Consider the following 16,405-nt stretch of genomic DNA (forward strand, 5'->3'; position numbering starts at 1 on the left):
TGATTTAAGAGCATAAAAATTAAAAGTTTGAAAATTGCAAAATTTTTTAGATTTTTGCCAAATTTCCATTTTTTTCACAAATAAACGCAGGTCATATCAAATACATTTTACCAGTAACATGAAGTACAATATGTCATGAGAAAACATTGTCAGAATCATCAGGATCCGTTGAAGCGTTCCAGAGTTATTACCTCATAAAGTGACAGTGGTCAGAAGTGTAAAAATTGGCAGGGTCAGAAAGGTGAAAACAGGCTGGGTCTTGAAGGGGTTAAAAACCATTGAAGGTATAAACCACTAGATGGTGGCCCGATTCTAACGCATAGGGGATTCTAGAATATGTATGTATATAGCAGCCACATAGTATATAGAACAGGCCACGTAGTATATAGGAGGTATGTAGTATATAGCAGACAAATAGTATGTGGCCTGTGCTATATACTATGTGGGTGCTATATACATACATACATATTGTAGAATACCCGATGCGTTAATACAGGCCACACAGTACATAACACAGCCCACGTATTATATAGCACAGCCCACGCAGTATATAGCAGCCACGCAGTATATAACACAGGCGACGTAGTATATAACACAGGGCACGTAGTATATAGCACAACCCACGCAGTATATAACACAGCCCACGCAGTATATAACACTGCCCATGTAGTATATAGCACAGCCCCCGCAGTATATCACACAGCCCACGTAGTATATAACAGCCCACGCAATATATCACACAGCCCCCGCAGTATATCACACAGCCCACGCAGTATATCACACTGCCCATGTAGTATATAGCACAGCTCTCGCAGTATATCACACAGCCCACGCAGTATATCATACTGCCCATGTAGTATATATCAGAGCTCCCGCAGTATATCACACAGCCCACGTTGGTTATAACACTGCCCATGTAGTTTATAGCACAGCCCCCGCAGTATATCACACAGCCCACGCAGTATATCACACTGCTTATGTAGTATATAGCACAGCCCCCACAGTAATTAGCAGTGTGGGCACCATATCCCTGTTAAAAAAAATAATTAAAATAAAAAATAGTTCTATACTCACCCACCGAAGCTCCGCCGAGCTGTGCGCGGCTGCCGCCATCTTTCGTTCCCAGGATGCATTGCGAAATTATCCAGAAGACTTAGAGGTCTCGCAAGACCGCTAAGTCTTCTGGGTAATTTCGCAATGCATATCTGGGAACGGAAGATGGCGGCAGCCGCGTGCAGCTCGGCGGACTACGGAGGGTGAGAATAGCAGGTTTTTTGTTTTTTTTATTATTTTTAACATTACATTTTTTTACTATTGATGCTGCATAGGCACCATCAATAGTAAAAAGTTGGGGACACACAGGGTTAATAGCAGCGGTAACGGAGTGCGTTACCTGCGGCATAACGCGGTCTGTTACCGCTGCCACTAACCCCATGTGAGCGCTGACTGGAGGGGACTCGGGAGTATGGAGCGGGCGCCGGGCACTGACTGCGGGGAGTAAGGAGTGGCCATTTTGCCGCCGGACTGTGCCCGTTGCTGATTGGTCGTGGCCGTTTTGCCGCGACCAATCAGCGACTTGGATTTCCATGACACAGAGGCCGCGACCAATCAATATCCGTGACAGACAGACAGAAGGACAGACAGACGGAAGTGACCTTAGACAATTATATAGTAGATAAGATGGCAAATGATCACCATGAAGTGTTTCTTCCAGTGAAACCTTTTTATAGATTTCCCATCTGTTATTTTATCGCATTGTGTCATTGACTCATCGGCCATGAATAATATGGCTAAAGGTCATATCCATTTGACAGGTGAAACTACAGACAGCACTACTCACATACAGGGAACAGTATGAACAGTTCTGTTCGGTGCTAATGTTTTCTGAATATTTCCATATCAATATAATGTAATAAATGTAATACGCAAGCATATATTTCTGAACTGCAGGAGCTAGCATAACTACGCAGAGCTATAACCCTTATCAAAATCCCGAATGCATAGCCTATCCTGATCTAAAGGTATATTGGTGCTAAAATTCTACATCCTCTTTCCAAATGAGTTGTCTGAGATTAGAATATGTTATCTAATATATAAAGCTGAATGTGTGTATGTATGTATGTATGTGTGTGTGTATGTCCGGGATTGGCATCTGAACAGCCACAAAATTTTGCACAGTGACACGTCTGGACCCCGAGAGCGTTATAGGCTATGTTGTGAGGTGAAATTTTAACCCCGCACTTTCCAATTCACCAAACAATTTTGCCCCTATCTACATAATGGGGAAAAAGTGAAAGGAAAAGTGTTGGAGGCGTCGCAGCTACAGGCACAAAATTTTGCACAGTCACACGTCTGGACCCCGAGAGCGTCAAAGCTATGTTGTGAGGTGAAATTTTAACCCCGCGCTTTCCAATTCACCAAACAATTTTGCCCCCATCTACATAATGGGGAAAAAATGAAAGGAAAAGTGTTGGAGGCAAATTAACAGCTGCCAGATGTGAACAAGGGGGACTTAAAGAATGACAGCGATGGCGCCAAAGAGTATATACCGTACAGCTGCTAAGGTGGGGCCCCGACATGGGATAATCACCACACCACCACGGGGATATGAACACACACACAAAATGCGCCACACACTACCACGTGCTGGAACACATATACCACCCTCAGCGCACATTTCACCACACATACACCAACCTCGCCACATAAAAGTTGAAACACAAAAGTCGCCGCTCAAAGCTCGCCACGCGCAAAACTCTCCACATGCAAAACTCGCCACACGTGCAAAACTCACCTCATGGAAAACTCGCCACACTCAAAACTTGCACACGCGGAAAAATTGCCACATGCACAAAAGTTGCAACACATGCAAAAGTTGCCTCACACAAAACTTGCACATACTCAAAAGGCACCACACATAAAACTCGCCACGCGCAAAACTCGCCATACACAAATCTTGCTGCACACAACTTGCTACACTAACCTGTCACATGCAACTCGACACACAAAATGTTGCTACACGCATGTCGCCACACAAAACTCATCTCACAAAAGTCGCTACATGCATGTCGCCACACACAACTCAACACACACAACTTGACACATGAAACTCGCCCTAAAACACACACAAGTCTGGTATTGTCCTTCAAAAATAAAAATCTGATTAATAAGCAGACAAACTACAAGAGCAACAAATGTACCATATAGGAAATACGGCAGCTGTCAGTCACATGACCTGTCTATTATGTGTATGTGTGAGCTAATATATACTGCCAGGGCGGAGGGCTTCCTGTTGGCTTGGGATTTATCAGGCTGCCAATAGCAACCAATCACAGCTCAGCTTCTATTTTGCTACAGTTAATTAACCTGAGCTCTGATTGGTTAATATAGGCAACAAAGACATTCTCAGTATAACAAAGCTAATATATGTTGTGAAATTCTTCTATTAGCTTAGTTTTTGCCTTTTAATAATTACATTTCTATCTATTTGTTTTGTGGTTTTTGTGTGCAGAATGCATTTTTGTTAACACATTCTATTTTGCTAACAGCAGTCATTAACCCGGGCGAAGCCGGGTAGTACAGCTAGTCTAATATATAAAGCTGAATGTGTGTATGTGTGTATGTGTGTATGTATGTATGTATGTATGTGTGTGTGTATGTCCGGGATTGGCATCTGAACCGTCGCAGCTACAGCCACAAAATTTTGCACAGTCACACATCTGGACCCCGAGAGCGTCATAGGCTATGTTGTGAGGTGAAATTTTAACCCCGCGCTTTCCAATTCACCAAACAATTTTGCCCCTATCTACATAATGGGGAAAAAGTGAAAGGAAAAGTGTTGGAGGCGTCGCAGCTACAGGCACAAAATTTTGCACAGTCACACGTCTGGACCCCGAGAGCGTCAAAGCTATGTTGTGAGGTGAAATTTTAACCCCGCGCTTTCCAATTCACCAAACAATTTTGCCCCTATCTACATAATGGGGAAAAAGTGAAAGGAAAAGTGTTGGAGGCGTCGCAGCTACAGGCACAAAATTTTGCACAGTCACACGTCTGGACCCCGAGAGCGTCAAAGCTATGTTGTGAGGTGAAATTTTAACCCCGCGCTTTCCAATTCACCAAACAATTTTGCCCCTATCTACATAATGGGGAAAAAGTGAAAGGAAAAGTGTTGGAGGCGTCGCAGCTACAGGCACAAAATTTTGCACAGTCACACGTCTGGACCCCGAGAGCGTCAAAGCTATGTTGTGAGGTGAAATTTTAACCCCGCGCTTTCCAATTCACCAAACAATTTTGCCCCTATCTACATAATGGGGAAAAAGTGAAAGGAAAAGTGTTGGAGGCGTCGCAGCTACAGGCACAAAATTTTGCACAGTCACACGTCTGGACCCCGAGAGCGTCAAAGCTATGTTGTGAGGTGAAATTTTAACCCCGCGCTTTCCAATTCACCAAACAATTTTGCCCCTATCTACATAATGGGGAAAAAGTGAAAGGAAAAGTGTTAGAGGCGTCGCAGCTACAGGCACAAAATTTTGCACAGTCACACGTCTGGACCCCGAGAGCGTCAAAGCTATGTTGTGAGGTGAAATTTTAACCCCGCGCTTTCCAATTCACCAAACAATTTTGCCCCTATCTACATAATGGGGAAAAAGTGAAAGGAAAAGTGTTGGAGGCGTCGCAGCTACAGGCACAAAATTTTGCACAGTCACACGTCTGGACCCCGAGAGCGTCAAAGCTATGTTGTGAGGTGAAATTTTAACCCCGCGCTTTCCAATTCACCAAACAATTTTGCCCCTATCTACATAATGGGGAAAAAATGAAAGGAAAAGTGTTGGAGACAAATTAACAGCTGCCAGATGTGAACAAGGGGGACTTAAAGAATGAGAGCGATGGCGCCAAAGAGTATATACTGTACAGTTGCTAAGGTGGGGCCCCGACATGGGATAATCACCACACCACCACGGGGATATGAACACACACACAAAATGTGCCACACACTACCACGTGCTCGAACACATATACCACCCTCAGCGCACATTTCACCCCACATACACCAACCTCGCCACATAAAAGTTGAAACACAAAAGTCGCCGCTCAAAACTCGCCACGCGCAAAACTCTCCACATGCAAAACTCGCCACATGTGCAAAACTCACCTCATGGAAAACTCGCCACACGCAAAACTTGCACACGCGGAAAAATTGCCACATGCACAAAAGTTGCAACACATGCAAAAGTTGCCTCACACAAAACTTGCACATACTCAAAAGGCACCACACATAAAACTCGCCACACGCAAAACTCGCCATGCGCAAAACTTGCTGCACACAACTTGCTACACTAACCTGTCACATGCAACTCGACACACAAAAAGTTGCTACACTCATGTCGCCACACAACTCCTCTCACAAAAGTCGCTACATGCATGTCGCCAAACGCAACTCAACACACACAACTTGACACACGAAACTCGCCCTAAAACACACACAAGTCTGGTATTATCCTTCAAAAATAAAAATCTGATTAATAAGTGTTGTGAATTGGATTTTTTGGCTCCCTCTTGTGGTCACTAGCGACATGACACTTTGAGTTTCTTTCCCCAGCTTGGTACCCACCTGGCTCGTTAGTCCAGGGGTGTTGCTATTTAAGCTTCCTGGATTTTCAGTCTGGTGCCTGGCATCGTTGTAATCAGTTCCTTTCTGTTTGCTCCTGTCTGCTGGTCCTGGTTCTTTGCAAAATAAGCTAAGTCCTGCTTCCTTATTTTTTGGATATTTGCATTGCTCTTATTTTTGTCCAGTTTGTACTAAATGTGATTCCTGATATTGCTGGAAGCTCTAGGGGGCTGATATTCTCCCCCCGTGCCGTTAGTCGGTTCGGGGGTTCTTGAATATTCAGCGTGGAAATTTTGATAGGGTTTTTGCTGACCGTATAAGTCATCTTCCTATATTCTGCTATTAGTCAGTGGGCCTCTCTTTGCTAAAACCTAGTTCATTCTTACGTTTGTCTTTTCTTCTTACCTCACCGTTATTATTTGTTGGGGGCTTGTATCCAACTTTTGGGGTCTTTTCTCTGGAGGCAGGAAAGGTCTATTGTTTCCCTTCTAGGGTTAGTTAGTTCTCCGGCTGGCGCGAGACGTCTAGAACCAACGTAGGTACGTTCCCCGGCTACTGCTATTTGTTGTGCTAGGATCAGTTATACGGTCAGCCTAGTTACCACTGCCCTATGAGCTGGTTTTTTGTGTGTGCAGACTTGGTAATAACCTCTGAGACCCTCTGCCATTGGGGTCATAACAAATAAGCTGACAAACTACAAGAGCAACAAATGTACCATATAGGAATCCGGCAGCTGTCAGTCACATGACCAGTCTATTATGTGTATGTGTGAGCTAATATATACTGCCAGGGGGAGGGCTTACTGTTGGCTGGGGATTTATCAGGCTGCCAATTTAGCTTACAAATACTGAGGTAAAAATACTGACCAAATAACGTGTGAACGAGGTCTAATACAGGAGGAGATGACATACAGATATATACTATATACAGGAGGAGATGACACACAGGTATATACTATTTACAGGGGAGATGACACACAGGTATATACTATATGCAGGAGGAGATGACACACAGATATATACTATATACAGGAGAGATGACACACAGGTATATACTATATAGAGGAGGAGATGACATACAGGTACATACTACATGCAGCAGGAGATGACATACAGCTATATACTATATACAGAAGGAGATGACACACAGGTATATACTATATACAGGAGCAGATTACCTACAGGTATATAGTATATACAGGAGGAGATGACATACAGGTATATGCTATGTATAGGAGGAGATGACATACAGGTATATACTATATACAGGAGGAGATTACATACAGGTATATACTATATATAGGAGGAGATGACATACAGGTATATACTATATACAGGGAAGATGACACACAGCAGGTATATACTATATACAGGGAAGATGACATACAGGTATATACTATATACAGAAGATGACATACAGGTGTATACTATATATAAGGGAGATGACAAACATGTATATACTGAGGTGAAAATGAGAGGTGTGAGGTGAAAATGAAAAGGTGTGAGTGCAAAATGAGAGGAGTGAGGGAAAATAGTGGAGTGATCGGAAAGTGACAGATGTGAGGTCGAAATGACAAGTGTTAGGGGGGAATGAGAGGAGTGAGGGGGAAAATGAGAGGTGTGAGGGAGAAAATAAGAGAAGTGAGGTGCTATAACTAACCACAGATATTTACTATGCCCAGGCAACGCCGGGCTCTTCAGCTAGCTTAGATTTACAATCTCCATGCTTTTCTCATGGTCAACTTTATGTGGCCTGTTCAAGAGTTGGAACAGCCAAAAATCTGTTTGTCTTTGCACCTGAAGGAAAAACTTAAGAATGTCGTTTATCAAAAGGCTCTCGAATAAGTAGTAGAAGATTACTTCACATTACTTGGCCAATTTAGTTAAATCTGTGTGGAATATCTCTGGTGTTGAAATATATGTTGTAAAATGCTTCTATTAGGTTAGCTTTTGCCTTTTAATAATTACATTTCTATCTATTTGTTTTGTGTTTTTTTTTGTGCAGAATAAATTTTTGTTAACACATTCTATTTTGCTAACAGCATTTATTACCCCGGGCGAAGCCGGGTAGTACAGCTATACATGAATATAAGCAACTTAGTAAGAAATCCTGGATAGAAGGACCACTTTCGATTCTAACGCATCGGGTATTCTAGAATATGCATGTCCCCGTTGTATATGGACAATGATGATTCCAGAATTCGCGGCAGACTGTGCCCGTCGCTGATTGGTCGAGGCAACCTTTATGCCATCATTGTCGCCATGGCAACCATTATGACATCTACGTTGATACTGTGCCCGTCGCTGATTGGCCCGATTCTAACGCATCGGGTATTCTAGAATATGCATGTCCCCGTAGTATATGGACAATGATGATTCCAGAATTCGCGGTAGACTGTGCCCGTCGCTGATTGGTCAAGGCAACCTTTATGACATCATCGTCGCCATGGCAACCATTATGACATCTACGTCGATACTGTGCCCGTCGCTGATTGGTCGAGGCCCAGGCGGCCTCGACCAATCAGAGACGCGGGATTTCCAGGACAGACAGAAAAACACTTAGACAATTATATATACAGTATATAGATAACACCCGAAGGACCGGTTAGGTACCTTATAGCTATCTCGACTGTGTGCACCAGACGTATAAAAAATAACGCAACATTGAACAAATGAAGATGAACCAATGGTCTAAATGAAGTAAATTCCCCCCTAAAAACAGAAAAAATATTCAAGTCCAGTGGCTAAAGCTGCACTGAAAGAACCCCAATAGAGCAAATGCAAAAGACACTAAACAATGAGGTCAGTTGAACTATAGGTTTAGGGTACCATTTAGGGTAAGATAAGTAGGCAGCAAAAAAGCCTGTAGGTGGATGCGGTGATACAAAAACCCGGTCACAGCATGGTGTGTGGAGAGAGGAACACCACGCGTATTGCCACTATGCATGCCTTTCCCCTGAGGAAGCCACGCTTGTCGTGACGAGGCGGGATGGCTTTCACATTTTTTTTTATCAAAAAACACGTTAACTAAATCCCGTACATTATTTTCATGCACTATGCTATTTACTTATCTACTGTAGAGTATTTTATCATTATGTTTCTGTCTTTGTTTTTTTTCTGCTTAGTGGCTTGTGTGAACATGTGCTTACACGCTACATTCACACCAGTTTATATCCCAGGTCATACTTTTTGGTTCTTTTCATCTAAGTAGCATGGTATGTATTAAAGCAGAGGACCTTTAAGCTCACATCGAAAAATCACACCAGGGCAGTAAATTATATCAGTAGCCGTACATACACACTGTGCGCTTTATGGCCAATGTGAACATGCATTTATGTGCTGTATATATACCAACTTAATCCAAGCTCAATTTTGTGTTTTTCTTTATATTTTTGCATTTTGTGCAAGCCGGGGCGTTGCCTCCCTTTTCTGAGCTGATAATTACATTTAAAAGCTTCCCCAGACTGGTGTCCATAAATTGGGACCCGGTCCTTTTGTCTGACCTTATTCCCACACTGAGGTCAACTGACACATGGTAAGGTTTTTAATATTAGACAGTGTAGGACAGCCCCGATCAGAGTTACCTTGACGATGGTGAGATGGTAGTGACGAGCGAGTATACTCGTTACTCGGGTTTTCCCGAGCTTGCTCGGGTGGTCTCCGAGTATTTGTGACTGCTTAGAGATTTAGTTTTTGTTGACAGCTGCATGATTTACGGCTGCTAGCGAGGCTGAATGCATGTGGGGGTTGCCTGGTTGCTAGGGAATCCCCACATGTAATCAAGCTGTCTAGTAGCTGCAAATCATGCAGCTGCGGCAAGGAAAACTAAATATCCGAGCAGTCATAAATACTCGGAGACCACCCAAAGCGTGCTTGTGAAAATCCGAGCAACGAGTATACTCGCTCATCACTATAGGATGGCTTTTATGCTATTTTTGATCGAAAACACTCTTACTAAGAACCCTGAGTTATTTAAATGCACTTGCTTTTTACTTACTTAGTTACAGCAGGGTTTTTTTGCTCATTTTGTTGTACGTGTTTGGCCACTGAGCTCCTTGTAATTTTACTGTTAATTTTTGGAGGTGAGCTCAAAGGTCCTCTGCTACCACACATATAATCACTGAGTGAGGAGTAACGTCATAAAGATAGAATAGCCCTGCCAGCGGCTTCAGTAGAGAATGGTCACTTATCCTCCCTCCTGTGGGATCAATACAAATAGAATGTGCTAACCAGAAGCTGCAGCGTCTCTACATGATCGGGTACAAATATGCACAGCATACATCAGGGACACAATTATCAGTTTATCTCTGCACAGCAACATTATTTTTAAACACATCTAACTGAGGAAATTCTTAATTTTCCATTATCGATTAGACAACAGTTCTCTTTACAGAAAGGAGGAAATCTGAAAACCCAATTCGGTGATACAACATAATGTATTATGTGCTTTAAAGTCTACTGTTGCCACCACAGTCTGTCAATTAATAATTGAATGATGCCACAACTTGAAAGGAAATGTTTATGTAGAAATAATGTATAATGTGTAATATAATTTATAATGTCATAGTAAATTAGTTTTATTCTTGGCAGATGACTGCACCAAGACCGCAGAGGCACATCTGAAAGTCTCAGATAGCAAAGAGGATGATTGTGGTAACACACAAGATTTGTATAAAGAGCAAGATATTATCCAAAATATAACTCCTACCCTCCACTGCAAAAGTCTGTTATGTGATCCTTTTCAACAGTTCCTGTATTCTGATTCATCACGGACTATTATGTATAAAAAAAATTACAGAAGAAATGTTAAGCATCATACCGCTCATACAGCAGAGAAGAAGTCGTGTTCTGAATGTGGGAAGTGTTTTAGAGAGAAACGCTATCTTGTTACACATGCAAGAATTCATACAGGGGAGAAGCCATTTTCATGTTCAGAATGTCGGAAATGTTTTAACCAAAAGTCAGCTTTAGTTAGACATCAGAAAATTCATACAGGGGATAAGCCATTTTCATGTTCAGAATGTGGGAAGTGTTTTATCCAAACATCAGATCTTGTTAAACATCTGAGAACACACACAAGTAAAAAACCATTTTCATGTTCAGAATGTGGGAATTGTTTTAACCAGAAATCCACTTTAGTAAGACATCAGAAAATTCACACAGGGGAGAAGCCATATCCATGTCCAGAATGTGGGAAGTGTTTTATCCAGACATCAGATCTTGTTAAACATCTGAGAACACACACAGGTAAAAAACCATTTTCATGCTCAGAATGTGGGAATTGTTTTAAGCAGAAATCCGCTTTAGTCAGACATCAGAAAATTCATACAGGGGAGACGCCATATACATGTCCAGAATGTGGAAAATGTTTTAGCATTCAATCAAAACTTGTTAGACATCAAAAAATTCACAGAGAGAAATGGTTTTCATGTTAAGAACATGGGAGATCTTTTTGCGTTGAATCAAAACTTGTTAGACTTCAAATAATTCACTTGTTCATGCGGGCAGTGTTTTAATCAGAAAAGATAGGTGAGTAAGAAAATGATCACATAATTTGTTCGTGTACAAAATGTATGACATACAGGCGTCCAAAATTTACACATGGATTGCATATGGGCTTAAAAAACAGACACATTATCTTCTACTTAGTTTGTATCACTTATATTTAGAGGTTATAGACGTTGGGTTTTATTGCGGTTTATTAGACAATTGCGCAGGAGTTATAATATACTGTTTTTTTGTATTTTTTTGCGACAAATTGTGAAATATACCATTATATATATTATGAGCATTTAGTCAAAGTAAATTCACATGTCATACAAAAGAAGAGGAAAGCAACATTTAGACTGTGGCTCTAACCCTGTTCCTTAAATCTTTGATACAGGTAATTTGCTTGTTCTTTAAAAGCCTCATCTTTAGAGCAAATGTGTAATCTTAAAAACTGACCGATAGGTATTCTTTGGATTGTTGACTTAGGATGTGATGAACTTTCATGTAACAATGAGTTGGTTGACGTAGGTTTATGGAAACCTGGTAGGTAGGTTTATGGAAACCTGAATGTCAATAGGCAGAAAAATAAGTTTAAACCACCACTACAGCGATTTTAGTTATTTAACCGCTGGAATGGTGCTTTAAATGTAATTTCCCTGTCTCATACTTACCTGCCGCCACCTTCATCGTTTTCCAGCGTTGCTCCCTTAGGCCTCTGGCGCAAAGTGACCTGCCAGCAACTCTAGTGCTTCATGAAGTTTGGGCGGTGATCACTTTTCAATACAAATCTATGACAGACTCATTCTGGCTCCCATAGACTTGCATTGAGTGCTTGTGATGTAACTTCTGACTTCTAGCCAGTCAGTAGCTGCTCTTACAAGATGGTCTTGCGGGACAGGAGAGATGCCGAAAAATGGTGAAGATGCTGGAGCGTAAGTACTGTATATGCTCGTGTATATGCTGAGTTTTTCAGCACTTTTTTTGTGCTGAAAATGCCCCCCTTGGCTTATACATCAGTCATGGTCCCAGAAAGCCAATGGGGGAGGGGGAGCAGCGGGTCAGAGAGGCAGGAGCCGGCGGCTGTGGCTAAAGCCTGTGCCGCAGCTGTAATAGCGCACAGTGCCAGCCGACACTGCTGGCTTCCAGCACTCTTCATACTCACCTACTTGCGCGCCCTCTGTGCTGGCACTGCATCTCGTTCCGACTGCCAGCGCCTGCACCTCTTCCTGCTGAGCAATCATGTGGCACCGCTCATTAAGGTAATGAATATGCACGCCTCTCCACTCCCATAGTCGTGGCGTCCATATACATTACCTTAATGAGCGGGGCCATGTGATCGCTCGGCAGGAAGTGCTGCTGGAAGTCGGAACAAGATGCAGTGCCACCGAGGGAGCACAGGTAGGTAAATATGATGTTTTTTTTTTTTTAAAGGAATCGTACATAGGGATAAGGAGCCATACATACCAGGACAGGGACTGGGGAGCCATGCATACCAGGACAGGGACTGGGGAGCCATGCATACCAGGACAGGGACTGGGAAGCCATGCACACCAGGACAGGGACTGGGGAGCCATGCACACCAGGACAGGGACTGGAGAGACATGCACACCAGGACAGGGGAGCCATGCACACCAGGACAGGGTCGGGGGAGCCATGCATACAGTGACAGGGTCGGGGGAGCCATGCACACCAGGACAGGGACTGGGGAGCCATGCACACCAGGACAGGGGAGCCATGCACACCAGGACAGGGGAGCCATGCACACCAGGGCAGGCACTGGGGAGCCATGCAAACCAGGACAGGGACTGGGGAGCCATGCACACCAGGACAGGGACTGGGGAGCCATGCATACCAGGACAGGGACTGGGGAGCCATACACACCAGGGCAGGGACTGGGGAGCCATGCAAACCAGGACAGGGACTGGGGAGCCATGCACACCAGGACAGGGACTGGGAAGCCATGCACACCAGGACAGGGACTGGGGAGCCATGCACACCAGGACAGGGACTGGGGAGACATGCACACCAGGACAGGGGAGACATGCACACCAGGACAGGGTGACTTCTAGCCAGTCAGTAGCTGCTCTTACAAGATGGTCTTGCGGGACAGGAGAGATGCCGAAAAATGGTGAAGATGCTGGAGCGTAAGTACTGTATATGCTCGTGTATATGCTGAGTTTTTCAGCACTTTTTTTGTGCTGAAAATGCCCCCCTTGGCTTATACATCAGTCATGGTCCCAGAAAGCCAATGGGGGAGGGGGAGCAGCGGGTCAGAGAGGCAGGAGCCGGCGGCTGTGGCTAAAGCCTGTGCCGCAGCTGTAATAGCGCACAGTGCCAGCCGACACTGCTGGCTTCCAGCACTCTTCATACTCACCTACTTGCGCGCCCTCTGTGCTGGCACTGCATCTCGTTCCGACTGCCAGCGCCTGCACCTCTTCCTGCTGAGCAATCATGTGGCACCGCTCATTAAGGTAATGAATATGCACGCCTCTCCACTCCCATAGTCGTGGCGTCCATATACATTACCTTAATGAGCGGGGCCATGTGATCGCTCGGCAGGAAGTTCTGCTGGAAGTCGGAACAAGATGCAGTGCCACCGAGGGAGCACAGGTAGGTAAATATGATGTTTTTTTTTTTTTAAAGGAATCGTACATAGGGATAAGGAGCCATACATACCAGGACAGGGACTGGGGAGCCATGCATACCAGGACAGGGACTGGGGAGCCATGCATACCAGGACAGGGACTGGGAAGCCATGCACACCAGGACAGGGACTGGGGAGCCATGCACACCAGGACAGGGACTGGAGAGACATGCACACCAGGACAGGGGAGCCATGCACACCAGGACAGGGTCGGGGGAGCCATGCATACAGTGACAGGGTCGGGGGAGCCATGCACACCAGGACAGGGACTGGGGAGCCATGCACACCAGGACAGGGGAGCCATGCACACCAGGACAGGGGAGCCATGCACACCAGGGCAGGCACTGGGGAGCCATGCAAACCAGGACAGGGACTGGGGAGCCATGCACACCAGGACAGGGACTGGGGAGCCATGCATACCAGGACAGGGACTGGGGAGCCATACACACCAGGGCAGGGACTGGGGAGCCATGCAAACCAGGACAGGGACTGGGGAGCCATGCACACCAGGACAGGGACTGGGAAGCCATGCACACCAGGACAGGGACTGGGGAGCCATGCACACCAGGACAGGGACTGGGGAGACATGCACACCAGGACAGGGGAGACATGCACACCAGGACAGGGTCGGGGGAGCCATGCATACAGTGACAGGGTCGGGGGAGCCATGCAAACCAGGACAGGGACTGGGGAGCCATGCACACCAGGACAGGGACTGGGAAGCCATGCACACCAGGACAGGGACTGGGGAGCCATGCACACCAGGACAGGGACTGGGGAGACATGCACACCAGGACAGGGGAGCCATGCACACCAGGACAGGGTCGGGGGAGCCATGCATACAGTGACAGGGTCGGGGGAGCCATGCACACCAGGACAGGGACTGGGGAGCCATGCACACCAGGACAGGGGAGCCATGCACACCAGGACAGGGGAGCCATGCACACCAGGGCAGGCACTGGGGAGCCATGCAAACCAGGACAGGGACTGGGGAGCCATGCACACCAGGACAGGGACTGGGGAGCCATGCACACCAGGACAGGGACTGGGGAGTCATGCACACCAGGACAGGGACTGGGGAGACATGCACACCAGGACAGGGGAGCCATGCACACCAGGACAGGGTCGGGGGAGCCATGCATACAGTGACAGGGTCGGGGGAGCCATGCACACCAGGACAGGGACTGGAAAGCCATGCACACCAGGACAGGGACTGGGGAGCCATGCACACCAGGACAGGGACTGGGGAGCCATGCACACCAGGACAGGGATGAGGGGACAATGCATACCTGGCTTATACTCGAGTCAATAAGCTTACCCAGTTTTTTGTGGCAAAAGTAGGTGCCTCGGCTTATACTCGGGTCAGCTTATACTCAAGTATATACTGTATATGACAGTGGACTCCCAGCGCTGGGAAAAAAAGCTAGAGTGGTGCTTTAAGACCTTGTGTGTAGGTCAATTTGATGTTAAGATATTATAAAACAAGCAATCCAACTGTTTCAAGGAGCCTTCCCAGACAAACCAAATGTTGTGCATATGTCTGATCCAATTACGCATTTTATCAATATCGGTGGGAAGTTGCTTTGAAAAATACCTCTCTCCCATGCTTCAAGAAACAGGTTCACATATGAGGGGGCGCATGCCGCCCTCATAGCAGTACCCTGTAACTGTGAATACATTTGATTTTTGAATATGAAACAGTTGTGTGTAGCAATGAATTCCAGCAGGGTCAAAAGGAGCTCAGTCATAGGATGTTGATAATAACAATAATAATAATTTTTATTTATATAGCGCCAACATATTCCGCAGCACTTTACAATTAAGTGGTGACATGTACAGTATACACAAATTCAATACAAGGTAAAGCTGGTTTCACATTTGCGGAGGGCTGCGTAGTTCCTCCATGAAGCCCCGCCCACTGCCACGCCTCTTCCTTCAGCTCCGCCCATGGCATGCGTCCTGCGTACCCTATCTTTAACATTGGGGATGCAGGCCATACGGATGTATTCAGATGCCTCCACATGCGTCATTTTGACGCTGCACCGACTGCAACAAAATGCAACATGTTGCATTCGCAGGTCGGCGCAGCATCAAAACGATGCAAGGGGAGGCATCCGCATACATCCGCATGGCCTGCGTCCCCAATGTAAAAAAGAGGGTACGCAGGACACATGCCGACTTAGAAGGAGCTGGAGGAAGAGGCGTGGGAGTGGGCGGGGCTTCACAGAGGAACTACTCAGCCCTCCGCAAATGTGAAACCAGCCTTAGACAGTTTAAACATACATTAGGATTGAGGGTCCTGCTGCAAGCTTGCAGTCTACAAGGAAATGAGGGGGGCATGATAGGTGAAAAGTGCTTGTTATTGCAGGTCCTGCAATTATAATAAATAGTGATTTTTATATAAAGCTGCATGATCCGGTCATCAGCCACTGTGTTTAAGTGCAATTATCAGGTGCAGTTCTCATGTGTATGGAGGGTGTGGAGACAGATGAATAGGAGGAAGCAGCTTCTGAATGATATTTATTATTTTGCTTTGCTTATTTAGCACTATTCTGTAGCGCTTTACATACATTGTCATCTCTGTCCCCAGTGGGGGTCACAAACTAGATTCCCTATCAGTATGTCTTTGGCGTGTGGGAGGAAACCGGTGGATCTGGAGGAAAC

The 16,405-nt window shown here is 45.3% G+C and overlaps 1 protein-coding gene across 1 annotated transcript in view; it reads left to right on the forward strand.

Moving 5' to 3' along the window:
- Positions 1–16,405, forward strand: part of LOC143768166 (uncharacterized) — a 138,955-nt gene that overhangs the window by 24,419 nt on the left and 98,131 nt on the right. The window contains exon 7 of the mRNA XM_077256854.1: positions 10,198–11,037. Within this exon, the coding sequence (XP_077112969.1) occupies positions 10,198–11,037 (840 nt within the window). The remainder of the gene's footprint in view (positions 1–10,197; positions 11,038–16,405) is intronic.

The sequence above is a fragment of the Ranitomeya variabilis genome, chromosome 4, assembly GCF_051348905.1.
Source record: "Ranitomeya variabilis isolate aRanVar5 chromosome 4, aRanVar5.hap1, whole genome shotgun sequence".
Classification (NCBI taxonomy): domain Eukaryota; kingdom Metazoa; phylum Chordata; class Amphibia; order Anura; family Dendrobatidae; genus Ranitomeya; species Ranitomeya variabilis.